Here is a 25874-nt window from a genome sequence, read left to right on the forward strand (position 1 = left end):
AAAATTTGCCAAATACCCACCACCTGAGACATCCTACATCCTTATATGGTTCTGACTGACCAATATGATGCGTTCATCTCTTCTGGAAACGTAAACTTCGCTCTATACTGTATTGCCTATATGACAATCCATCCGTTCCAAACCGTCTAATACAGTTCTGACTGATGTGGGGCATACATCGGAAAACTAACATCGATTTTAATGGCGCAGTAATTGTGTGCACTCTAATTCTCAATAGCTGTTGTTTAGTTTATCTTACCACCATTTAATGATGTCTGCACTTTCTTTATCTTCTGACGGACATGTGCTCTCTACAGGGATGCCGTTACACGGAGTGTAGCCCCGCCAGACATCTGTCTAGCCCACCTTGAACTCTCCCAGCATTTCATTTGATATTCTAAAGTACATTTATAGATTATTTTCTCAGCCCCCCTAATGTATCAGTCAAGCCTCCCTTGAGCCCCAGAAGAAAAAAAATCCTACAGCCGTCCCTGGTGAACAGAATAGGCTAACGATACAAATAGGAAATAGACTGCTTGGGTGCTCTAAAAGCAACAACTCCGCTTTGTTGTTGAGCTTTAAGTATGTTAATGTGTGCCTCTCTGATCCAATAAGAGCAGATTAAATGTCACAGGACACGCAAACGTGTGCCGCGTTGATGGGTGCGGTGCGCACATAGTCACAAATGCATGGTGACTATCCCACCAACGATCAATTAAATCGTTGGTGGAATTGACTATTGTACATATTGGAACATGCGCGTGCACTGACTGCATGAGATATTTTAGATAGCACCCAAGTGTGTGTGTGTGTGTGTGTGTGTGTGTGTGTGTGTGTGTGTGTGTGTGTGTGTGTGTGTGTGTGTGACTGTGTGTGTGTGTGTGTGTGTGTGTGTGTGTGTGTGTGCGTGCGTGCGTGCGTGCGTGCGTGTTTGTTTGTTTATTTGAATGTTTGTGCAACCGATCCGTCCTGTTTTGTTTTCGGGATGTTTGTGTTGTTTACGGACCTCTCGTAAATAACAGGACTCTTAACTGCAAAATGCGTTTGCATTGACAGGCGACTGTAGATTGCATTGTGTGTGTGTGCGCACTCAGACAGATATCAACAATACTCTTGATTGCAAATGCCCCACTTGTGTGTGTGTGTGTGTGTGTGTGTGTGTGTGTGTGTGTGTGTGTGTGTGTGTGTGTGTGTGCGCGCGCGCGCGCGCGCGCATTCCCCTGGGTTGTTTCTGTGGTGTTTGTGTCGTTCAGGGACCTCTGGTAAACCACAGTACTGTTTTCCCAACATGTCACCTCCTTGCGTAAATAGAAACCGCCGCGCGTGCATGTAACAGTACCGTTGCGTGATCGCGTGCATCTCTTCAAAACAAAGCGGGGGCGCGCGCACGGGAGCGAGCGGAGGCGCATGCTTCATGAATGAGTCCTCCGCGGTCTGCTCTGTACTGCTAGCACCCCTACCCGTACAACCACCATCACCGCCTCCAAAGGACCGCACGCACATCGGACCCATCGCCTGCCCGATGCCCGACAGGGAGATCCATCCGTTGGATCGAGTCTCGGCGAACCACCGATGAGCCCGGACGGAACCGACCTGACGTCGGAGATATATGCACGCGCCATCTCGGCTAGAACCAGGCAACAGGACACGAAACGGTAAGCGTGGCAACTTTAGATACACCGTGATGCTTTTTGTCGACTTTAAGGTGTTGTGTGTGGGGAACACCTTCTTTTGTTGGATCAACGTGGACTGTTGCTTGCATGCGCGCCGGACTGGTTGGCCCTTTTATGTGAAATGATCACAACAGGCTCGACCGCAGTCTGCTTGCACTAGGCCGGGAAAGCAATGCTGTGAGGTGGTCGTAAAAATGTTATGGTAAAAAGACAAAGAAGAGAAGAGAAAGGAAAGGGGAGAGTGGAGGGCTGCACAACACCCACCCCCACTAGACTGGCGTTGCGTCTCTGCTGGCCTCCAACCTCACTTTTGACTTAAGACACGAAAATATATCCATTTTATGTCAGTTATGGGCAGGCGTTAATTCTGCGTCGTTGATTCGTTTTCTCTTAATAAAAAGGATTTTCAGCCCAGACTGTTGTTCCCCCTTCTGATCAATGGGTGGCGCGTTTCTATGGGGAGACACCCAAATAACAGGAGCGTCATGACACACTGCCATGGAAAATCCTTTTGAGTTTATTCCATGTGGTTGATATCTAACGTGGCGGCACGTTGCATGTTCTGCTCGCATGTGATTTCTTCGGGTACTCCGCTTTCCTCCCATATTCCAAAAACATGCATGTGACGTGAATTGAATCCTCTATATTGTCCATAGGTTTGATTGTGATTGTGAATGGTTGTTGTTTATGTGTGCCCTGCGCTTGACTGGCAACCAGTTCAGGGCTGTATCCCGCCTACTGCCCAAAGACGTCTGGGATAGGCTCCAGTACGCCCACGACCCTTGTGAGGTTGATGGATGAATGGATGGATGGATGATATCCTGCGTCGGGTCCACCTACTAGTAGGCTCTTTGTCCTCACTACTAAGGCAACTCTTTACACTAGTAGAGCGACTGTATCTCGCTAGTTATGTTTTTACCCAAGTGAATTTTTTGGCCTACAGTACTAATACACACTTAAGCCTGTTGGGGTAGAGTCGGCCTTTCTCTTCCTCCGCGTGTTCGTTGATGAGGATGTTGGTTATCCAAATACAGGCTGGAGACGATGAACAGTACCTTCGCAGGTTTTATTTTTCTTTTCTGCAGTTTACGAATCAATTCGGGCTCCTGAGAGTTTCAGATTTAGTCATGAAGCCTAGAAAAAATACAGTCATGAGAATATATAGAGATAATATGATAATGAGAGGCGGGCAGTTACGCCTCCATGCAAATCCCGGAAACAAAGAAATTAACATGTCATCCGACCCGGTGTGGCTGGAAAAAGTTGGGAGTGGTGAGGTGAGACCAGACCACCACTACCCGCAATTGTCTTCAGTCTGAGCTTTGATGTGATGGAAGCAACACAGATACTTGAGATAACAGTTCCTCTTTTGATGTTAAACATGTCCTCTGGAGGGCTCCTAAAAGTGGTGGGGGTCAAGGGGCACTAAAGGTGATTGTAATCACAGTAAGCAGGAAATACCTTCAACAGCATACTACGTTCTTTCTTTCAAGTGTTTGAACAGATCCAACTAACAGAGAGGGGCTAAAAAAATCACAGTCAGGAATAGATTCCTTTACAAGCCTTACGAGTAAACTAGTCCCCTGTGCTTTTCCACTAAGACTTATTCAACCCAACGAGTTGGCGTGTGACACACAAGTAGCCTCGTTATAAAGGATGACAAATAAATGCTCAAACATCTTTCTTTAATGCCTTTTGTATTCACGCAGGTCTTTTGCATCAAGGATAATCAGAGCTCAAGGTCTATGTACTAGTACATTGTTTTTGCTCACTAGTAAGTCATTTCAGTCCACGGGTAGAACAACCGTGCCTCTTTTTTCCCCGGAGACAGCAGAGGCAGCAGTGTTGCTCCTGGGGCTGTGCAAAATAATATTTTCTAGCTGGGACATATTATCAAGGAAGGATATGTAATGTGCTCAATACCCTCCTTCTCCTCACACTGCACATGCACATACATGCTTTTACTCTTGGATACTGTGTGTGTGTGTGTGTGTGTGTGTGTGTGTGTGTGTGTGTGTGTGGTTAGATGGCAGTGCAAGTTGAGCAAATATTGCAAAACTCTCCCAGTCAGTGTGGAAATAACAGACAAAATACTGTAACTCAAGACTGCACACCTAGGGTAACTCTTTAAAAACACCGATGTCTAACTCGAACCCCACTGGCCAGATTCAAATTTTCTGTTACAACTGGCATCAAAATGAGAATAGCCAAATGCAGGGGGAATTGGGTGATATCACGAGCTGACTGTTAGGGGTCCACACAGAACATATTTGATGAGCGACAAAAGTGTAACTAAGAATGCGCCTAAGAAAACAGTGCAGCTCAGCTTCTGGCCAGCAGACATCTTCACTGGCCATGTTTTATTTTTGCTAAAGTAGGCTATTTGTGATTTTAAATAATTTTACATTATATCAGTTCTTTATTCCCATTTTGAATGTGTGTTATGTGCAAAGCAAGCATATTCAGTTGTGCTATAAAAATTAGCAACATTAAACTTTGCAGGTTCACTTAGTACAAGTACCGGTAATTTACAAAAGTTGGAGAGCACTTGATTAAAATGTGGATAAATCAAGCACTGTGAAGACTTTCTGGATTCACTTTATTTCCATTATTTTCTATGTGAAATTCGCTTTAAAAGTGAACTTTGACCAGTCTCTTGGAACATTTAGTGTTTGAGTGTTTGAAAGTTTCCACTTTATAAACATAACATCCTTGACGGGAAACTTGAAAGAGTCCAATCCGACAACATTTGTACTTTTAGCTGTATGTTGGGGAAAAAAAAGAATTGTTTGAATGTCGAGAAAACCTCAAACAAGTTCTTTCAAAACAAAGTAAATGGCACTGATTATTTCTTTTTATAAAGAGGTCCGACAACCAACATACTGGCAGTATGTTGGGTAGCTGGCCCTAAGGATGTTGTGAATGTCACTTCACCGTGAACATCTTTGCCATTAATCCGAGCAACAGAAAAGTTAATTAATTAGCCAGCCCCTCAATGACTATGTTTGAGCCATCAAGAAGATTTTGGTAAAAAAGCTTAAGTTTACCCAAGTGTGGGTGTCTCACAGTTTGCTGTTGAAGAAATAAGTTATCCTGTTTCATCACGTCTTCTTTAAAAAATATATTTTTTATTTTTAAGAAATGTTCCGCCCCGCAGCATTTTTTTAACATCACTTGTGCTTGTCTGTATGGAGATGCTGGATGGCCTCAGACGGAGGCATGCCTCCCGCTCCTCGCCCCGGCCACTCTCGCTCAACTTCAGCACTTTCTCGGCGCCTCCCCCGAGCCCGGACTTGGATGGGAGCAATGAGCATCCAATCAGGAGGTGAGCATCACTCACTTTTCAAGATAAATGGTTACTGAAGCCGAGCATTCTGGGTAATCTATTTATCCGCGTGCTGTTAAATCTCGCCGTCTCTTGTGCCCATCAAGTCGAAACCATCTTTTGCCCTTTTGAAGAATGATTTGAGTTTAGTTTTACAGGGCAGTTAATCCACAGTTTTGTAGATTATTAAAACTATCACGAATCAAGTCAGGTCAAATTCTGATAGTCAAGTAACAGAGACAGAAGAATAATGATATGATTGGCTAATTTATCGACCCTGTACCCATGTCTCCCATATCAACACCACTTCATAACACAGCTTCTGCAATCATCATGTAATTGAACATTTGAATATCAATGAAAACTTGTTTCATACTGCAAAATTCAGTTTTATTCCAAATACCATTGTTCTTTTCTGTTCTTTTTTTATATTATGAATTTCTATAAAATTTACATAAACGCGCATCAAAAAGGCTTTTAAGATGAGCAGCTCTTGTCCTGAGTGTGTATTCCATCAGGTGGAAACATGTAAAAAATGATGAAAAAGATGGTGGCGGGTCAATGGGCTTTTCTATTTTGGCTCATAGTTAGCAGTCGGAACATTTACTCGTTAACAGAGCAGGTTACTGTTTCACCACAAACATGGTTTGGAACAGGAGACCTTGTTCGTGTGACGCAAACATTTGAACCAACACACTATGCAAACTGCAGTGATAGTCGTGAGCGTCACATGACCAAACCCAGAAAACCGGTTCCGCCCTTCGGCAGGAGTGATGTCATTTTCAGTTGCCAGCAAGTGGCAGTTACAAGGCAAATTTTTCTGCTTAATTCATATTCATATTCAAACGCAATATTAATCAGAATACCATGTTAAGAATAGCTGGATCGCATGTAACATATTAACGTCAAGACATTTTCTACTTGACTTCCCTTTTAGGGAGCCCATCAAAACTTGTATAAAAGCTCACTGATTACAAGAAAACAAGTCGTTTTCACCCAGTCTCGAACCACGGACGTTTCACGCAAACGTGATACTCTATTGGAAAAATGCAGAGATGGGACTATGTGCAAGTCACAAGTAAGTCTCTAGTCGCAACCCTTCAAGTCTCAAGCAAGTCCCAAGCCACTGTGAGGAAAAAAAGTCGAGTTGCCATCAAATTTCAAGCAAGTCAAGTCATGAATTCATTCGAACAAGTTGCAAGTCATAAAATCATGCTCGGTCACAACATTATGTCGAAGTGTTGGTAATTACTTTTTTTTTCACTGATCATACTACAAAAAGTACATCATCTCAAAAAAGTTAATGAACATTTACATCTCTAAAAATTAAAACGAAACAAAACACTTAGTTAAAAAAAAAACATTCCTGTATGGTCTCTCTGTATCACACATTTTCACCTATCGTGGGTAAATATGGACTCCCACACTGTAAACGGGAGTTCACTGTACAGTACTCGTTTGTGTGTTGTGCTATCCTGTACAATTGCCCTCTTGCAATGGTAATGAGAGAGCAGCAGGAGTTCCTTTATGGTGACTCCACTTACTACTCGTCTTGTTTTTGTTATCATTGAGCCATGCGAGCACTCTTTCCTCTTCTTCCTCCTCCCAGCTTTACAGTGACGGGCGCTCTTCTGCTGCTTACCCCGCACTTCCACTGGCATCTGTGTGCCGCATAAATATTTGTTGGCATCAATGCCGGTATTGTTTGGGAATCCCATCGGTACCTCTGTTCTCTCCACCTCCCCCGGGCACTTCGGGGCAGCGCCCATCCTACTTTCTCATCTCGCATCACTCTGTCCTACTTTTATTCTCTCTCTGGCTTCTCGGCTTCCCTTTCCTCTGCGTATCTGGCTCTCGACCTTCCTTCTTTGACTGTACGGTTTGCTGAGTGTGTGTGTTTTGCTCGTTGGTGTCTCTCCTCTATGACTCCTATGAGGACTCTGCACCGGCTGAAGCTGATGAGCTCGCCCAGCCTTAGCGAGTTGGCCAAGAGCGACAAGGGTTCACCGGAGGACAGAGGCGAGAAGCAGAAGAGGGCTGGCGCCAACGCCACCTGGAACAGGTACGTCGGCTTGGCGGGCTCATAGCATTCCTGAGTAGTTGAATCAAGAATCAAACTCACAACTCAAGCATTCTTTCTGTGAATATGTCAAATTCTACTTTAAAATGTAGTTTGTGTGTCCTTGCAGCATCCACAATGCCGTCATCGCAGTTTTCCAGAAGAAAGGTTTGGCCGACAATGAACTTTACGTCCTCAACGAAGGCGTCCGGTAGGTTGATATGTCAAATGTACTTATAGTGGTTTTTTTTTTTTTTTTTTTTTTTTGGTGATAGACTTGAGCTATATCAACAAGCAATGCTGTTTTTACGGGGTTGTTACAAGGGATTCATGGCATTTCCATTCATGTCCATGCGGAAAGATAATTTCACATATGAGAACACAGAACTAATTAAATTCATAAGTCAAAGGCATGACAGTAAAATACATAAATAAAAATGAACTAGCTGTACCTCTGCCTCATTACAGAGTAGGAGTATTATTGCCACCTCTGGAATTTAGTCAATTCCAGTTCCTTGTGGTTAAAATTGCACTTCAAATTGCGCTGACTGAGCACTTTGTGTTAACCACGCTTGTTTATGTGCTATCTGTTCACGCCAGATATGTCAGTATCTTTGCACACACCAGTTGTCTAACGCACACACGCCCTCATTAGTAAACAGTAAAGTACACAGGAGCAAGCACACACACACACACACACACACACGCCCGCGGACACGCAAAAGCATGCATGGACACACACGTTGCAAGACGTGCAATGTCCTGTTTTTGTAACAGAGCTGCTGACAAGGAAACATTTGTTTGTGTGGGTTGTAAACATGACTTGATTGACACATTTTGCTGCTTGATTCATCCGATAAAGTCAATGTTCCTCCACCAGGCACCTGCTGAAGACCGAGCTGGGTTCCTTTTTCACGGAATACCTTCAGGTAATCCCGGAGCGACAATTGCATAATGATACTTTTCAGACCAGTGCTTCCCAACCTTCACTGAGCGAAGGCACATACATTGAAGCCTCAGTTTATCACGGTGGAGATGTTACATACCCTGCCCTCAATATGTGAAAACATATTTAAACTAATTGAAAAACACATTTTCAAGCAATGGAAGACTCTTGTATGACATCACTTCAAGGAAATAAAAAGAAGACTCTTACAATAAACAAGAATTAACCATGATATATTTTAAAAAAGTAAACGTTCAAATAAACCAAATAATTTGCAAAGCTTCATGCATTACAGGCTAAATGAAACGTAACATAGATGTCATAGTAATTAGGAGCACCCTTCATCCAACTGCTACTTTTCACATACACAGAGCAGCAGCATGTACAAAAAGTGGCAAATAGAGCAAATGGCAATACTTTCAGGCTCTAAAAAAAAAAAAAAAAAAAAAAATCTCTAGGCATTATGTCATGAAACAATTATCATGTCTCAGTTTATTCCCAAATTAACTTACTCAGTGGGAAATCTATTCCGCTGAACACATATACTGTATTATTCTGTTGTAAGATTGGCAACAGGTGGATACACAGCATTAATTTGTTTTGCCTGTCGCTATAGGTCACCGCGCATAGATAAATGTACAAAAATGAAATACATTTAGTCAATAATCATTTTTCGGTTGGGAATCACTGTAAATGTTACATTTTGGTAGCAGACGTTCTTTATTTTGTCTCATTTAACATTTCAGAACCAGTTGCTGACAAAGGGCATGGTCATCCTGAGAGACAAAATAAGGTTCTACGAAGGTATGAATTCCTCTAAAAGAGATATAATCCACTTTAATATACAGTATGTGTGTGTGTGTGTGTGTGTGTGTGTGTGTGTGTGTGTGTGTGTGTGTGTGTGTGTGTGTGTGTGTGTGCGCACGCGCGCCAAAAAATTAGAATGTAATGTTTTCCGTAATATGTCCCATTAAATTCATATGGTCCAAATAAGTAGCAAGCTTTAATGCGTTTTATTTTATTTATGTATTTATTTATGTTTTAGTTTTTTGTTTTTTTTTTTTGCTTTGCCAACTTGCAGGTCAGAAGTTACTGGACTCTCTGGCCGAGACGTGGGACTTCTTCTTCTGTGATGTGCTCTCCATGCTGCAGGCCATCTTCCACCCAGTCCAGGTAGGCCATCGTCACAAGAGGACAACCAGCAAGCTCAACAGAGTACAGTAGTTGCATTTGTTCTGTGAGCCATCAGTGGGGACCTCCACCTCTTAATACGGCCATTATCATGCCGCGCAATTAGAAAAAACATGAAATATTATACAAAACATGCATCATATAAAGCAGATCACAATCGACATTTTTCTTAATATGTTAGGGACAATAAATCTAACATACACAAATACGGACTGGAAGCAGTGCTAGAAAATGAGGAGAATAAACTGTCAAGAAGGACTTAATAGATAAATAAATATCAAATCACCATTCCAATGAGCCCTGTTGTTGTTGTCGGGCGCAGGGGAAGGAGCCATCTGTCCGCCAGCTTGCTCTACTGCACTTCAGGAGCACCATCGTCCTGAGCGTCAAGCTGGAGGACGCCCTGTCTCGGCCCCGGGCACGAGTTCCACCGTCCGTTACGCAGATGCTGCTCATCCTCCAGGTAACGCTGTTCTGATTGTTTATCATGGTGCTCATTCTGACACACGGAATGTGTCCGTGCATTATTTGCGGCAAAAAAAAAAAAAGGTGTAGTTTCCATTCCTAAAATGAAATATTGTGTGATGTAATGATATTTATTCATTTTGTCATTTTGCAGGGAGTTCATGAGTCACGTGGTGTGAATGAGGACTACCTGAGACTGGAGTCTCTGGTCCAGAAGGTGGTCTCACCCTACTTGGGCACTCACGGGCTTTACTCTGGAGATGACATCGAGGACCACTGCTGTGTTCTGGGTGAGACCAGTATTTAGATTGGTGGTAATTAACAGTGAGGGAACTCGCATATTGCTGTACATTAAAAAAAAAAAAAAAAACGCCACAAGTTGCAGAAAATCATTTCTATTGAAAAAAACGAAAGTAAGATATAGCCATGGTAAAGTTGAATAGTAAAGAATAGTTTAGTTAAAAAAAAATAATAATTTAAGATGACCTTTGTTAGTTCCACAGTGGGCCAGTTTGCATATATTTGAGGGGGGAAAAAAAGTATATTTTCAAGAAACATATACCGGTAGTTCTCCCCAAAAAGTTCTGGGAGAAAAAAAGTCACAAATGTATGACGTGCAAAATTCAGATTTCAATTCAATGGATGAATTGGAATTTAAATCAGAATTGATTCTCACCCAACAATATGTTGAACTGAATTTGAATTGAAAATTGAGGTGCAGACATGAACATTAAGTATACGTTTTTTTTCAACTGATATTTTTCAGCCATTCAGTTGTTTTTCAATGAAAAGTAGTATGTGTAAAATGAAAGGTCATAATCTTACGCGATTGAAAAAGGCCCTGATATTATGAGATTTTTTTTTTTGGCGGGGGGGTTAATCACAAAACTAAATGTGTGTTTCACAACCCACCTCCTCCTGTCCCTGTTCCTCCCTTAGAGAAGCGCTTCCAATGGGGCTGGTCCAAGTCTGCCGAGCATCTGTCCAAGAACCCGGTGGTCCGATCGAAAAGTTACAACATCCCGTTGCTCCTGACCCCCGTGGCCGAGTACGACGCCGACTGCGGCTCAGTGGGTAGCGGAGGAATCCGCCGCCACTCGGCCTGCGAGATGATCTCCTGCCTGGAGGAGCAGAAGTTGAACTACGCCGAGCTGGCGGCGAGTTCCGACCTCTCTGGCTCCGCCTCCAACAGGCTATGCGTGGGCTCGCAGTTCAAAGGTGTGTTTGTCAATTCGATGTTACCAGCAGCCAATCGGAACCCATGAGAATGAAAGACTACTGTACTCAAATGTACTTAGGTTATTATTATTTTCATGACTTTTTCATAATTTATATTAATATTTTCAAGATTATTTATATCAAGTCATTCAATACCAGACGTTTTCTACAGTACACTTCTTAAGTACAATTCAGTTGTATTTGACTTTAAGATCATTAATTCGAAGTTTCAGAACTGTTACTTCTTAAAAATGTATTTTGGTACAATTGTTTTTTGTTTTTTTTTACATGTAAGTGCATGTCATTTAAATTCTATCAATATTTAAATTGTTCTTTTTTTTTTTATCTCCCTGTATTTAAGCATAGAGTTATTTCATATTATATTGACTTATAATAATATTAAGATACTTTTTAGGAGTAAAACATCTATCTGCCTTGTTATTGATCAGTTTGAGCAATGCCCCCTCCAAACAATAATATATACACAAAAGTCTCAACTCTATCTATTAAGCACTTTGAAAAACAACCACAGCTGTAAAACTGAAGTGTGAAGGCGTGGCAGAGAAAGCTGGATAGGTGCGCTAGACTCAGGGGGGATTACTTTGAAAACGAAAATTGTAATTTGTAGATGGGATCAACCAAGACCAATAACAGTATCAGTATCAGTCGATATTTTGTACTTGTACTAAAAACAACAAAAAAAAGAAAATTCCAATACTATGACACCAATACCACTTCACTAGCTTGACATATACCTTCCAAAAAGGAGAGTCAGCGGACAGATGAACAACATGTCAAGTGCATGTCGGGGCATTCAGATGACGCACTCGATGATGTCGCAATGCGCAAATGGGTAAACCAATGAACGATGTTGCCCTTCGCATTTTAAAAAAATGACTTGTTCAGGTTGTACGTCAACTTAATGGTTTAAAATATTTTGAAATGGTTTGTCTTGGTCTCATTTTTGTATGTCACCAAAACCTGGCATTTGAATAGGGGTGTGCAGACTTTTTAATGTCACTGTATCACTTGAGGGTTGTAAAAAATGTGCAAATGTGTACATTTTCTAATGTTTAAGCGCAAATATACGAGGGTTGCTGTGATGCCACCATGACATGATAACTGTGATTGTCAGGCATGATGCAGACAGGAGCTACCTCCATGGATCTCCCTCTGTCCTCCCCGTCCATCCTGCACTCGTCGGGGGCTCTCCACGGCACCGAAGCCACCACCACCGTGACCGACCTTGGCAAGGCAGGGTCCTGTTCGCCACCCAGCGAGTCGTCCAGCCCCGAAACCATCATCGGACAAGTCCTCCAGTCGGGAGACTCCGACTCAGATGGGATATTCATCGACTTCCCACCTCATTCCGCCGAGGCTCTTGGCTATGGCCGCGAGAGCAGGCAGAGTACGGTGTAGCTGCACGCACACATTTACACACACACACTCACACACACTTGGGATAATCATTGTCAGTACATTTCATGGCTTTGAATTCGTCCTCTTCTCCATCCAGTCATGCTGGTTTCATAAAATAATGTAGTTATAAAAGTTTAAGGCTTGAAAACAAAAAAACTACAGTGGACCCCCGTTTATCGATACATTCAAGACCCTCTTCCCATTTGAAAATCCACAATACAGGGACCATAAAAAAAAAAGACTGTTTTCAACCCCTCCGACACATTTTAAACATATCAATTTAAACATATTGCAACACAATTTTGAAATGATTCCTTAGCACCTGCTCTCACTTTCTTGTTGTCAAGAAATGAGAGGTTATCATATAACATCACTTTGAGGAAAAAAAAAGAAGACTCACACAGTTCTCCCAAATAAGAAGGCAAGTGTGTTAGCTTCAAGCTGTTTTGTTTTACATTCTCATTTGACGTTTATCCAGACACCATTGAGCATTGTTTACAGTATACTCCAAACAATAATATATACACAAAAGTCTCAACTCTATCTATTAAGCACTTTGAAAAACAACCACAGCTGTAAAACTGAAGTGTGAAGGCGTGGCAGAGAAAGCTGGATAGGTGCGCTAGACTCAGGGGGGATTACTTTGAAAACGAAAATTGTAATTTGTAGATGGGATCAACCAAGACCAATAACAGTATCAGTATCAGTCGATATTTTGTACTTGTACTAAAAACAACAAAAAAAAGAAAATTCCAATACTATGACACCAATACCACTTCACTAGCTTGACATATACCTTCCAAAAAGGAGAGTCAGCGGACAGATGAACAACATGTCAAGTGCATGTCGGGGCATTCAGATGACGCACTCGATGATGTCGCAATGCGCAAATGGGTAAACCAATGAACGATGTTGCCCTTCGCATTTTAAAAAAATGACTTGTTCAGGTTGTACGTCAACTTAATGGTTTAAAATATTTTGAAATGGTTTGTCTTGGTCTCATTTTTGTATGTCACCAAAACCTGGCATTTGAATAGGGGTGTGCAGACTTTTTAATGTCACTGTATCACTTGAGGGTTGTAAAAAATGTGCAAATGTGTACATTTTCTAATGTTTAAGCGCAAATATACGAGGGTTGCTGTGATGCCACCATGACATGATAACTGTGATTGTCAGGCATGATGCAGACAGGAGCTACCTCCATGGATCTCCCTCTGTCCTCCCCGTCCATCCTGCACTCGTCGGGGGCTCTCCACGGCACCGAAGCCACCACCACCGTGACCGACCTTGGCAAGGCAGGGTCCTGTTCGCCACCCAGCGAGTCGTCCAGCCCCGAAACCATCATCGGACAAGTCCTCCAGTCGGGAGACTCCGACTCAGATGGGATATTCATCGACTTCCCACCTCATTCCGCCGAGGCTCTTGGCTATGGCCGCGAGAGCAGGCAGAGTACGGTGTAGCTGCACGCACACATTTACACACACACACTCACACACACTTGGGATAATCATTGTCAGTACATTTCATGGCTTTGAATTCGTCCTCTTCTCCATCCAGTCATGCTGGTTTCATAAAATAATGTAGTTATAAAAGTTTAAGGCTTGAAAACAAAAAAACTACAGTGGACCCCCGTTTATCGATACATTCAAGACCCTCTTCCCATTTGAAAATCCACAATACAGGGACCATAAAAAAAAAAGACTGTTTTCAACCCCTCCGACACATTTTAAACATATCAATTTAAACATATTGCAACACAATTTTGAAATGATTCCTTAGCACCTGCTCTCACTTTCTTGTTGTCAAGAAATGAGAGGTTATCATATAACATCACTTTGAGGAAAAAAAAAGAAGACTCACACAGTTCTCCCAAATAAGAAGGCAAGTGTGTTAGCTTCAAGCTGTTTTGTTTTACATTCTCATTTGACGTTTATCCAGACACCATTGAGCATTGTTTACAGTATATAAACTGCAGAACATTCAACCGAACCGTATCATTCCATTTTCTGAAAGTCCGCTATCTTAATGGTAACATATAATGCAAAACACTATAAATTGGCTAAATAAAATTATCATAGATGCTACGCTAATCATGGTAAACCTAGCAACTGCTACTTTAACACCAGAGGTGGACATTGTCAGTCCAGTCAGTTCGTCAGTGAGCTGCCATCAGTATTTCTCAACGCCGATTGGCTGTCACCATGTGGGCCGGCCTGAATTATTGACGGAAACAGTGATGGAGGCACTGACGGAAAGCCCACCTCTGATTAACACACTCAGAGCAGGAAAACATACAAAGCATTACTTGCAAGCATATATTCTCTCTGCTCTGTTGGACTATTAATCAGCTTAGTAGGGAACCTTCTCTGCCTCTTCTTCTTGCTGTTTGTCACGCTGCATGTCTTCGAGTAAAACTCAGTGCTGCCCGGCATGTTGTGGCACAATGTGATACGACACTGAAGGTGTGCAACTTGAAGTTCAGCCTTGCCTGTATGTAATGAATCCATTCAGAAAAAAAAAAATCACTGCGATAAAACAGGGCAGTGAACGCTTAACCGCGATAGAGTGGGGGTTCACTGCATTTCAAGAAAAGAATACTCAGACCTCCACCGAGGTTAAACTCTTAACAAATGACCAAAAATGCAATGATTGTTTATTTATGCGTTATGTCTATGTGTACAAGAACATTACCTTCAAAAAACATCATTTGCCGCAAAACTTTCGGGAGAGCTGTAGCATGGTCCAAAGATGCAACCACATTTTGATGCAGATCTAGATAAAGATGTGGGTGGTCACTGGCCACTGAAAAGCTTGTATCTCCAATATTTGCATTTCCCTGAGCCGAACTTTTGGAGATAATTGCTTTTTGAAAAGAAGCAACATTCAGGTATACGCTTTTTAAAAAGAAAGGACATGTATGCTTGAACAAAAACACTCAAAAAGAACATCCATCCATCCATTTTCTAATCTGCATATCCTCACGAAGGTTGCGGGTGTGCTGGAGCCTATCACAGCTGTCTTCGGGCAGTAAGTGGGGTACACCCTGAACTGGTCGCCAGCCAATCGCAGGGCACACATAGACGAACAACCATTGCCGCTCACACTCACACCTGGGGACAATTTTGAGTGTTCAATCAGCCTGCCATGCATGTTTTGGGAATGTGGAAGGAAATCTGAGGACCCGGAGAAAACCCACGCAGGTCCGGGAAGAACATGTAAACCCCACACAGGGAGGGTGGAGCTGCAATTGAACCCGGTACCTCTACATGTAAACCCCACACAGGGAGGGCGGAGCTGCAACTGAACCCGGTACCTCTACACTGTGAGGCCGACGTGCTAACCAGTCGCCCACTATATACACACACACACACACACACACACACACACACACACACCCCACCTACATGCCTTTTAAACAAATAAAAAAATGTAGACACTGCCTTAAAAAAATTACACAAAAACTAAATTTGGAGACACATACATGCATTTAAAAGAAAGGAAAGAAAATAGATAGACGTTATCAAAACAAGAAAATATGCTTTGAGATATATGCTTTTGAAAAAGACCAACATTGAGATGAATGCTTTTTGAAAGGAGAGGCAAATGCAAGAAATTTAAAACAAGAAAAACATGCATGTTTTTTGTAAAGGCAGAAAGACACTTTTTAAGGAAAAATTTGTGATGTAGTGAAAGAATTAAAAAAGGAGAAAGAGAAATTGAAGGGAAACAACTATACATGTGTGTGCTTTTTAAAAAATGACCCCCCCCATATCTCAAAATTGGTAATACATGATTTTAAAATAATAAGTTGGTTTTCTAGTGAAACATTTCATCGTGTTTGCCGACAAAAACCTGCATCTGCGCCTTTATTTGGATTTGTTCAAAATGTAACCGCTTCTACTTTGCTCCGGTAGTTTTCAGTTACACTTGTATTTCTTTTGGGAAGGAATAATTGTCAAAGCTGCAGACCTGTGGCATCTTTGTTGGTCTGTGTGATGAAATCATCTTGAAAATTATTATTTTTATTGGGCATTGATTGTGTTCACATAAAAGTGATGTGAGGTATCCATGCATTGTCACCTCCGTTCTGTCATTTATTGACCAAAATAATAATCATGAGCAGCTTGATTCCAATGAAAATCACATCATCTTTTTGCTGAATGTAAAAATTAATGTCATTAATTAAAAAAAAAAAAAAAAAGACCAAAAAAAATTAATTAAAATGAAAAAAATGAAACGTCACACATTCCCCATTTGCACCATTTCTGAATGTGCCGTGTGTTATCTTTGCATTTGGTCAGTGCATTTTATGTTAATGTGGCTAATGAGCTGTTTTAATGTTGCTGCTTGTAGAGGTCCAAAGGGAAAAATTTGCTCTTTAGATGGTGGTGGTGTTTTTTTTCTGCTTTGTACAGACAGGCAGGCGTTGAGGTTTTTGAATTGTTTACATTTCAAAAGACAATTGTACTGAATGTTGTCTCACACACTGTATTTTGCACCTTGTAAATACAAGTGCGTTGTTATAGTTTTTTCAGGCGGCTAGAAATAAAAAGTCACATGGTTACGAAATGAATCTTTTAATAATAAGGGCTTTTTAAAAATGATCTTTTTCAGCGACAACAACAAAAAAATGTTTTACCTCAAGCTTTTTGTACTTTACTTTTTTGGACAATCTACGAAGTTGTACTTTTTATTCATTTGTTATACTTACCTGGTATGGGGAAAAAGTAGATTTGAATAAAATGTTTAAATGTGGGTTACCACGGTCGTCTTGTTTTTGTGTTTGTTGTGTCGAGTTATTAAATTACTGAACTCATGCTTTAATTTTAGTAATACCTGTATTCATTTTCTGATGTTTTGAATAGATATTTTTAAAATTCCATGTTTTTATAAATAAAAATGCAAAATAAGCCACTTTATAAACTGAGAAAATGCATGTAATGCATACTGTTATTTTTTTTCTTTTTACAAAATGGAATAAACATTTTTTAATGAAAAAAAAATGCTTTTCCAAAAAGGAAAACAATTGATAACATTTTTTAAATTGGTAATACATGCTTTTAAAAAGCAAAATCTGATGATGCATGCTACATGAAACTTTATAGAAAGAACAAAATGTAACAAAAATGGGTATATTGTATATTCCTTTTAAAAAGGGAAAACAGAGCTTCAGGCTGAAGAGTAAAAGTGGAGATATCTGCTTTATAAATGAAGAAAAATGGAGGTAAAGGTCTTAGAATAAAAACACTTGCTCTGCGCTCTTGGAAATAAGAAAACTGTAGATGTGTGCTTTGTAAAAACAAAATCAAATATGGAGATAATTTATGAAAAGAAAAAAATATGTAAAATGCTTTAAAAATAACGATTTGGTGTTTAAAAAAAGAACATTTAGGCTTTTTAAAAAGAAAACTCGATCAACTTGAGCTATTTACAAAACAGAGATAAATGGTTCAGAATAATTTGGCGATAGATGATTTTTATTGAGGAAAAAAGATGTTTTCATAAAAAGCAGTTCAACTTTTTAAAGAAAATTGAGACTAACATAAAAAGTGGAAGGAAAAGTATGTTTGTGTTTTTTTTTTAATTAAACAGCGCTATTTAAAAAGGGAAATATATAAGTGACATAATATGTGTTTTCGAAAAGACTATAAGGAGGGGAGGAAAAATCATGTTTTTTAAAAACATTTATTTTATTTAATTTGCCGTTCTACTATTGTGAAAGACAGCCTGGTCTTTCCCTTTTCCGTCGTGTCCGCGGAAGTCTCGCGTTACTCAAAGTAGCTTCAAGCTAACTGCCACTCCAGTTGCTCAAGACAAACAAAAAAACAAGTTTATCCCCTAAAAGGAAACACAAGGGCCTCTTTTGAGGAGGATAAACGTTCGTTCTGAGGTCGCCTTCGAGAGCCGAGTGACGACGAATCTCCTACCGAGTTCGGTAAGACGTTCTCAGCGTTGCTTTTGTCTCTATGCTAAACTTGTGTTTAGCGTGCTTTTGACTGACAGCCAAACCGTCCCAACAAAAAGTGCATTTCTAGTTCCGAATCCAATATAAGGCAACTTTATGGGGTCGGGACAAGAAATGAGAATCGTTTCCGGATCCGCCGCGTTGTCTCGGGCTATTCGGTTGGGACGTAACGAATTACAAATCCTGTACTTCTTTCCTGTACTTCAGTAGACTTTCCTTTCCAGCCATCTGTGGTGAACAAATATTTATACTTTCTACTCAAGTCCGGACTTTGTCCAAATAGGCGTGTTACTTACTAAAGGAAAGTTGGATACATTCTACAAGTTAAAACTTTTCTCGAAAAAAAACCAGTTTATTGTTTTAGTAATGTAATGTAAAAACACGTTTAACCCAGCCGCTGGGGGGCAGTGCCCTCCCCTGGGGGTGCACTGTTCCCCAGTGCCGGTCCCAAGCCCGGAGAAATGGGGAGGGTTGCGTCAGGAATGGCATCCGGCGTAAAACTTTTGCCAAGACGACCATGCGAGTTGGTGGGACGGTTTACAGGGGCGGATGGAAATTGCTGACTCGCTGTGGCGACCCCTGAATAGGGATGTGCCGAAAGGAGAAGAAGAAGAAGAAGAATGTAAAAACACGTTTGAGAAAAATGTAGTATTTTTTTCAAGGTTTTTAAAATTTTTTTTCGATAATTGTATCTAATCAAGGGGGGGAAAACAGGACCCCTGGGGTTCCTGCAAATTTATTCTTTTCCAGAAATTATTTCTTGTGTGTTAAAAGAAAATGCCAATGCTTTTCAATGGACGTCAATTGTATGAAGGCTGGTTCCTATGCACTTTATTTTCAAGAAAAAAAGTAGTATTCTCAAGACATAAATGTGGTATAGTTTTGAGAAAAAGGGTGTATGTGTTCTAGAACAGTTGTTTTAAAGAAATAAAAGGTAGTTTTGTCAGAAAATTGGGCATCTGTCAGTGACGGACCGATGGACCCATAAAATATTTAAGAAACACTGCAGTTCCACGTCAAAACTCCCTTTTACTCTTGTACAAACTTCGATTCCAATGAAGTTGGGTAAAACGTAAATGAAAACAGATTTCCTCTTCAATCTATATTCAATTGAATACGCCCCAAAGACAAGATGTTTCATGTTCAGACTGGTGAACGTTCTTTTTGTCAATATCCTCTCACTTAAAAAGGAGTTGAATCAGAACTTATTTTATTTATGTATTTATTTATTTTTTACACATAAGTACCTATATACCTGAACCCTGGCCGCGGACGGCCGTGGCTCCTCAATGAAGATGTCCCTGGTGCAGCGAGTGTTTCTGATGTGGATCTTCAGCCTCATCTTCCTCATCATGCTGGTCCTCAAGCTGGATGCCAAAGTGCACTGGAACTGGTTCCTCATATTCCTGCCCGTGTGGACGCTCGATGCCATCCTTGTCCTCCTACTGCTGGTCAAACTGGCCGGTCGGTGTAAAGCCGATGCAGAGCAGCGCGAGGGCGACCCCGGTGCGGTCCGCCGGCTGTGGTACCTGGCGGCCGTGGGGCTGAAGGTGGCCTTCTGCCTGAGCCTGTGCTCCCGCTTGCAGAGGCTGACGGACGTGTGGCTCAGCGTGGTGTGCGTCCCCCTCTGGGTTCTCCTCGGGGGCGCCCTGGTGGAGCTGGGACGCGGCGTCTTTCGCCCACGCAGGGACTGAACTTGAGCATTCTCCTTGCACGCACTTTTTTTTTTTTTTACAACGGACTGGACAGTCATTTTACACATCCTTGAAATGAATTGATTTGGGGCTTCCCCAAAAGTCACTCAGTAGCACCTTTAAAGTTGGGGGCGGGGGGAATCCCTTGCACGCATTTTTTTTTTTTTTACAACGGACTGGACAGTCATTTTACACATCCTTGAAATGAATTGATTTGGGGCTTCCCCAAAAGTCACTCAGTAGCACCTTTAAAGTTGGGGGCGGGGGGAATCCCAGGACACCGTTAACGGCATTCAACATGAATTTTGGGGAATAGATCTATCAAAAATGGATCCACAAAAAATTCAGGTACCTGTCTGAAATTGAACAAGGAGGCAGCACATTTGTTTCATCTGTGCTTGTAGTTTTACTGAATTTTGGTTCTACAAATGAATCATTTGTTGGGGGGGTCTTGGCATGCCCCAAAACTAATTTTGTAACCGTGTATTTTAAGGGTTCTGAACTTGCCTCCTTTCAATCATAACTTGTAAAGGATCAGTATAGTCAGTGATTTTAAAGTTAGAATAAAGTTCTATTTTGTGATGTCATATTTATGAATTATTAACACATACGTACCATTACAATGTATTTTCTTGTCATCTTCCATGTTTTTCCATGGAAAAGTCTTCATTTTTACAGAAGTAATGCTTTTGTTCTGCTCTTTTGATGTAACATCCATTTTAATATATTTAGAGGCTGAAGTTGTATTACAACTTTTCTGAAAGTAAAAAAAAAAAAACTCCTAAGATGGCTCTCAAAAAATAATGTTTCTTGATAATGTAACTATTTTGCAAAATGTGACTTTTCCCGGCGGCCCGGTAGTCGAGTGGTTAGCACGTTGACTTCACAGTGCAGAAGGTACCGGGTTCAATTCCAGCTCTGGCCTTCCTGTGTGGAGTTTGCATGTTCTCCCCGATCTTGCGTGCGTTTTCTCCGGGTCCTCCCACATTTCAAAAACATGCATGGCAGGCTGATTGAACACTCCAAATTGTACCTAGGTGGGTGTGAGTGCGAATGGTTGTTTGTTTCTGTATGCCCTGCGATTGGCTGGCAACGAGGTCCAGGGTGTCCCCCGCCTACTGCCCGAAGACAGCTGTGATAGGCTCCAGTGAGGATCAAGCGGTTCGGAAAATGAATGAATGACTTTGCCCACCATGTTAAAAAATTACAATCGTTTTATAATGGAAACTGATTTGAAATCGAAAAATTGGTCTCAGTTTAACCAAGCTGAATCGTTACATTTTAAAATGTACCATCCTTGAATTGTATCGCACCCTGTACATCGAGATATGTTTCGAATCTCCCCCCCCACCCATACAATTCAGACATTACTACTTGATTGTTGTAACACTTTCACACTACCGTTTTATTCGATCGTGATGCTCATAAACGATTTTAATCTTGTGACGTAACTGGACTATAAATTTATCATAGTACAAGTAACATTTTCTTGGAAGCAATATATAAAACGTGTTGTCAGATACAGCATAACTATTTTCACAACTTTAATATTGTAAAAAAAACTTTCGACATTTTTGCAAAATGATCCCCCCATATGTTGTGACGCTCATAACAACTGGAGTGTCACAGCTTTCTTCTTTTACCCTTTCAGGGACTGTTGTTACAACAGTGGACATCTTATCGTGTTTTCAGGTTACAGGGTGCAGGAAAGGCTTCATCCGTAATACACCCATTTATACTCAGGGTTTTGGTTTTATGATTGTTTCAATTTCTTGTTTTATTAGTCTACTTTGGCTTTTGTTCATGTTACAAGAATTTCTATTTACCCATTCAGCCCCAGTTTTCATAAAATTGCCTTTTTCCTCCTGACATTGCAACTTTATTCTTGAAATATGAAAAAAAAAATCCCCCTTAAAGAAGCTAATTTGTAACATTACAAGTTTTGTTTCCCATCACTACCCACCCCTTATTAATTTTCTTAAGACAAGGAATATTCTTTCTTCTTTGGTGTATTGCACAACAAGGACAGTGGGAAAAGACACAGATGGCTGCTGGAATTGACTTTTCAGGGTCTTGATAAGAGACAATGCAAACTCAGTGTGACACTTGAATGCAACACACTCTTTGGTGCACAGCTGGTGCCTTTTGGAGCAAAAGGCAATGACTAAAAATATTTTATTGCGAATAGAAGCATGCATTACGGTCTACTGCGTACACATTCTTGTTGATATACTTTCATCCTGCTTCATTTGTGCTCTTGTTTTTGATAAGAATGCACTGCAAACCACAATAAATTTGTGAAACCAGTGATTCTCAAACTGTGCTACACAGAAGAATCACTGAAGTCAATGTTTGAACTGTGTTTGTTATGTTGGCCTACTTTTTTGTTTTTTAATCCACTACAGTGCTGCATTTGTTAAATTGGTTTCAGTTGTATTTAACTTTGAAGTACATTTGCATCGTATCTTTTGGAGCAATTTGTTATCAATCATTTCGGTCCATTGTTTATTTAACTGCAGAATAGACATTTTTGTGCAGCGGTTGAGAGAAGAACAAATACGGTAAATATTGATCAGGGAACTCCATATTTTTGAACCATTTATTGAGGTTCCGATCAGAGTATAAATCACACTACCAAGTCTTTTATCTTAGGAAATAAAATGTATTTACACTTTAAAACAAAAAAATAAACAACCTTGTCCATGTACGTTGGCCTCAAATAAAAACAAGACAGTTAAATGATATAAATAAGTTCTATGGAAAATAAAACTCGTCTTACAAAAAAATATATGCAATTTCTGTATACATTTCCTCATGTGGTGCTAATAACATCGATTTATGCTGTACAGTTTTTGGTACATACAGAATAATTTACAGCTCAGTGTTGGCTTGGAAGTCCCATCTGAAAAAAACCCAATGCATCAACATTTGCGGAGTGCTTGAAACCAAAACAATTTAAAAACGGCAAACATGATTCAGTAGATGCTCATTATTGTGTAGCAATTGTATTGTATTGTGTGTGTGTGTGTGTGTGGTTCCTTTGAAATTGAGAGTCTTGTACCTTCAGTGGCTGCTATTAAAAAAATGCCAAGTAGTGAGTAGGCACTGACAGATACCGGCGTACATTCGCGGAACAAATAAAATTTGAAGCGAGCTACTTGGCTCACATTCGTCTTCCTCCGTTTGAATATGTGGGAGTGCATCCTGCTCGTACACTAGCCACAAAAGGTTTGTGATGTATTGAGTTTTGGGGGGGAAATGTTGAGGACAAAATGCACTAACTTTTACAGGAGAACTTCATTTGAAACCTGTTCAAAGTTTTGCTACTTTTTGTACAACTTGCTGCTCTGGAAAAAGGAGCTCAATGGCAACATTCAGAACGGTTTTTGAGGATGTCCACTTTTGTGCCTTTCGGTGACTCTGCCAGTCTCAGGACAAGGTGAAGAGGCTACTGACCTTAGAGTGGCATCAGCAGGTTGCAACAGAGTGACTGGAGGAGTCACGGAAAAGAATTGCATTAGAAGATGGTCACCGGTGTAACACCTATTCAGCTTCGGGGTCAAACTAAGTTCACCTGGTTCTAAGGTGCTAGTGCACTTTAGGTTCACCCCAAAAGCAAAACAAACCTTTTCTGGGTAGTATAGGAGTGTGTGTGTGTGTGTGTGTGTGTGTGTGTGTGTGTGTGTGTGTGTGTGTGTGTGTGTGTGTGTGTGTGCGCGCGCGCGCGCGCGCGATGCTCACCACAAAAAAGGGGCGACATTCAAATGAGGAAGTCTTTGTGAGTTTTGAGTGTTTGCTTAAGCGCCGAGTGCTGCTGCTGCGTTTGGGGGTCTGCAAGCGGCGGCCCACTTTTCACTTTGGTCCCTTTGAAGGGAACCAGCGTCCGGTTGTCTGTGGGCCTGGCGCTGCCGTGTTGGTGATGGTGAGTTTTAAAAGAAAGCGCCACCGTCTGGTGGGCCTCCATGGGCTTAAAGAGGTCAATCGTGATGAGCGTCCTGGGGGGCTTCTTGGGCTCCTCTTTCTTGCCGTCTCGCCTGAGTGGGGCCGGCTTGATGGGCGAGGCTTTGGGGTCCGACTTGGGTGCCGATGCGTCGGATTTGGGTGTGAGAGCGTCTGACCGGTGGCCGCTCTTCTCCTTCTTACCTTGCGATGACTTGTGTTTGCAGCCATCTCGCGCCTCCTCAGGCCGCGAGTTGAGAGACAAAACTGAGACAGCACCACCTCCTCCTCCAGGCTCCTTGTCTTTCTTCCTCGCCATCGGCATTATGTCCGTCTTGACTTTCTCCCTCTCCTTATCCTTGACTTTATGCTTCCTGTCCCGAGGTTTACTCTTGTCCTTTCTCTCCTCTTTGCTCCTATCCTTGTCCTCTTTAGTCCGTTCCTTCTCCTCTTTACTCCTTTCCTTCTCCTCTTTAATCCTCTCCTTCTCCTCTTTAGTCCTCTCCTCTTTAGTCCTTTCCCTCTCATCTTTAGTCCTCTCTTTCTCTTTACTTCTCTCCTCTTCTCTACTCCTCTCCTTTTCCTCTCTACTCCTCTCCTTTTCCTCTTTACTCCTCTCCTTTTCCTCTTTACTCCTGTCCTCCTTCTCCCATCGTGCCCTCTCCTTCTTGGCGGTCTTGTGGAGCCTCTCCTCCTCGCTGTAGTTCTCCTTCCTGATTGGCGGTGGCTTCAAGGAAGCGCCAACTTCCTGTTGAACTTCACCTGGACATTGTTCCACCTCCTCCTTTCTCACCTCTTGCACCTCCTCCTCCATTAGCGCGCGTGACTCCTCTTCCTCCTTACAGGGCAGTGGCGAAGGTAGCTCCTCCTCTAGTTTCATCACCTTGTCCTCGAGCTCCTCCTCCTTGATAGGCAGCGTGACGTCACGAGGAGAACACTTCTCCAATTCCTCCCCCACAGCTTCGTGTTGGTGGTACTGCTTGAGTCGGATGTGCCAAGCCAAGCTGCAAACAGCCGACACCGTTTTGAACTGGTGGATGACGCCCCTGGGGATGAAGTAGATGTCGTCGTGGTAGAGCTGGATGCGGGCATAGCGGATGCCCTCTCGGCGCAGCTGGTTCAGCTTGGCGTCGTCGATCCACTGGACGCACTGCGGATGCAAAACACGGAAAAGTTTTAGAGACCATTGCTGAGTACAGAAATGTGAAGGAAGAACCGGGCTTCTGGAAACACAAAAGCATTCGTTTAGTTTTGCAGACAGTCAACTATTTGTATACATGCTATTTAAAAAAAGCCAATATTCCATTAAAATGACAATACAACTATGGGAGATTGAGATGGGATGCATCTTGTCTCATTTGATTTAAGACACATTTAATCAACAATACATTTGTAATGTTTAAATACGGCCATCTACTTCTGTGTGGTTAAGAAGTAATTGACTACAGCAAGGTAAAGTGAAAACAATAACGACTTTAGGGTTATGCTATGCTTGTTTTCTCAATCACTCTGCCTCAGTCATATGACGTAAGAATTTGTTTACGGCACAAACACTTGAGCTTTTGCCACCCAGAAGCACGCGACACGTCATAGTTAGTGAAATTATCGTTAACAAAACAACTAGGCCAGAACATGCAGTTGGGGGTCTTCATACGTTGTCATCACAAATACTGCAGTTCACACAGGACAAATTTAGCATCGTTAGGATGGAACCAGCAGCCAATTTGTGCCTATATTGCGGACGCACCTGAGACAGCGGCGGCTCGTGGAGGTCCAGCTGCAGCCTCATGACCACGTCTGGAAAGTCTGCGGCGTGAAAGCACACCACGTCTTTGGTGATGCGCGCAGGTGTGTCGCTGCTGCAACACAAACGTGCTCAGCATAAACACACAAAAGCCAGCTGGGAATGTACAGCAGCACAGAACAAACAATGCATTTCCTCAAATGGCTTCTACTAGTTAGGAATTTAAGGGGGGGGGG

The 25874-nt window shown here is 41.7% G+C and overlaps 4 protein-coding genes across 6 annotated transcripts in view; 3 read left to right on the forward strand and 1 right to left on the reverse strand.

Annotated features, from left to right (window-relative positions):
* Positions 1–1352: 1352 nt before the first annotated feature.
* Positions 1353–12452, forward strand: prr5a (proline rich 5a (renal)). The gene is made up of 11 exons (XM_019888211.1): positions 1353–1655; positions 4868–4998; positions 6935–7060; positions 7188–7268; positions 7938–7986; positions 8750–8807; positions 9085–9176; positions 9517–9657; positions 9814–9949; positions 10599–10877; positions 12013–12452. The coding sequence occupies exons 2-11, from the start codon at positions 4868–4870 to the stop codon at positions 12294–12296; spliced, it is 1377 nt and encodes a 458-aa protein (XP_019743770.1). The 5' UTR covers positions 1353–1655; the 3' UTR covers positions 12297–12452.
* Positions 12453–13324: 872 nt separating this feature from the next.
* Positions 13325–13912, forward strand: LOC109526750 (proline-rich protein 5-like). Its single transcript, XM_019888217.1, has one exon. The coding sequence runs from the start codon at positions 13475–13477 to the stop codon at positions 13754–13756; it is 282 nt and encodes a 93-aa protein (XP_019743776.1). The 5' UTR covers positions 13325–13474; the 3' UTR covers positions 13757–13912.
* A 4057-nt stretch (positions 13913–17969) lies between these two features.
* Positions 17970–20059, forward strand: LOC109526768 (transmembrane protein 60-like). Its single transcript, XM_019888248.1, has 2 exons — positions 17970–18231; positions 19506–20059. Exon 2 carries the CDS (start codon positions 19551–19553, stop codon positions 19953–19955), a length of 405 nt encoding a protein of 134 aa, XP_019743807.1. The 5' UTR covers positions 17970–18231; positions 19506–19550; the 3' UTR covers positions 19956–20059.
* A 2481-nt stretch (positions 20060–22540) lies between these two features.
* The window catches only part of LOC109526766 (round spermatid basic protein 1-like), a 14935-nt gene continuing 11601 nt past the window's right edge, over positions 22541–25874 (reverse strand). The window contains exons 7-9 of one of the 3 annotated variants that reach the window (XM_019888246.1): positions 25642–25753; positions 23689–25044; positions 22541–23628 (exon numbers count right to left, since the gene is read on the reverse strand). In XM_019888246.1, the coding sequence (XP_019743805.1) occupies positions 23716–25044; positions 25642–25753 (1441 nt within the window). In that variant the 3' untranslated portion in view covers positions 22541–23628; positions 23689–23715. The other 2 variants (XM_019888245.1, XM_019888247.1) reach the window with 2 other exon arrangements.

This window comes from Hippocampus comes, unplaced genomic scaffold (assembly GCF_001891065.2).
Source record: "Hippocampus comes isolate QL1 unplaced genomic scaffold, H_comes_QL1_v1.1 scaffold112, whole genome shotgun sequence".
NCBI lineage: Eukaryota > Metazoa > Chordata > Actinopteri > Syngnathiformes > Syngnathidae > Hippocampus > Hippocampus comes.

Excerpts from the sequence above, each read along its gene's own strand:
- prr5a (XM_019888211.1), top strand. The coding sequence starts at position 4,868 with ATGCTGGATGGCCTCAGACGGAGGCATGCCTCCCGCTCCTCGCCCCGG. Across the intron at positions 7,269-7,937 it reads GTCCTCAACGAAGGCGTCCG|GCACCTGCTGAAGACCGAGC; the intron begins GTAGGTTGATAT and ends TTCCTCCACCAG. Across the intron at positions 9,177-9,516 it reads CCATCTTCCACCCAGTCCAG|GGGAAGGAGCCATCTGTCCG; the intron begins GTAGGCCATCGT and ends TGTCGGGCGCAG.
- LOC109526750 (XM_019888217.1), top strand. The coding sequence starts at position 13,475 with ATGATGCAGACAGGAGCTACCTCCATGGATCTCCCTCTGTCCTCCCCG.
- LOC109526768 (XM_019888248.1), top strand. The coding sequence starts at position 19,551 with ATGAAGATGTCCCTGGTGCAGCGAGTGTTTCTGATGTGGATCTTCAGC.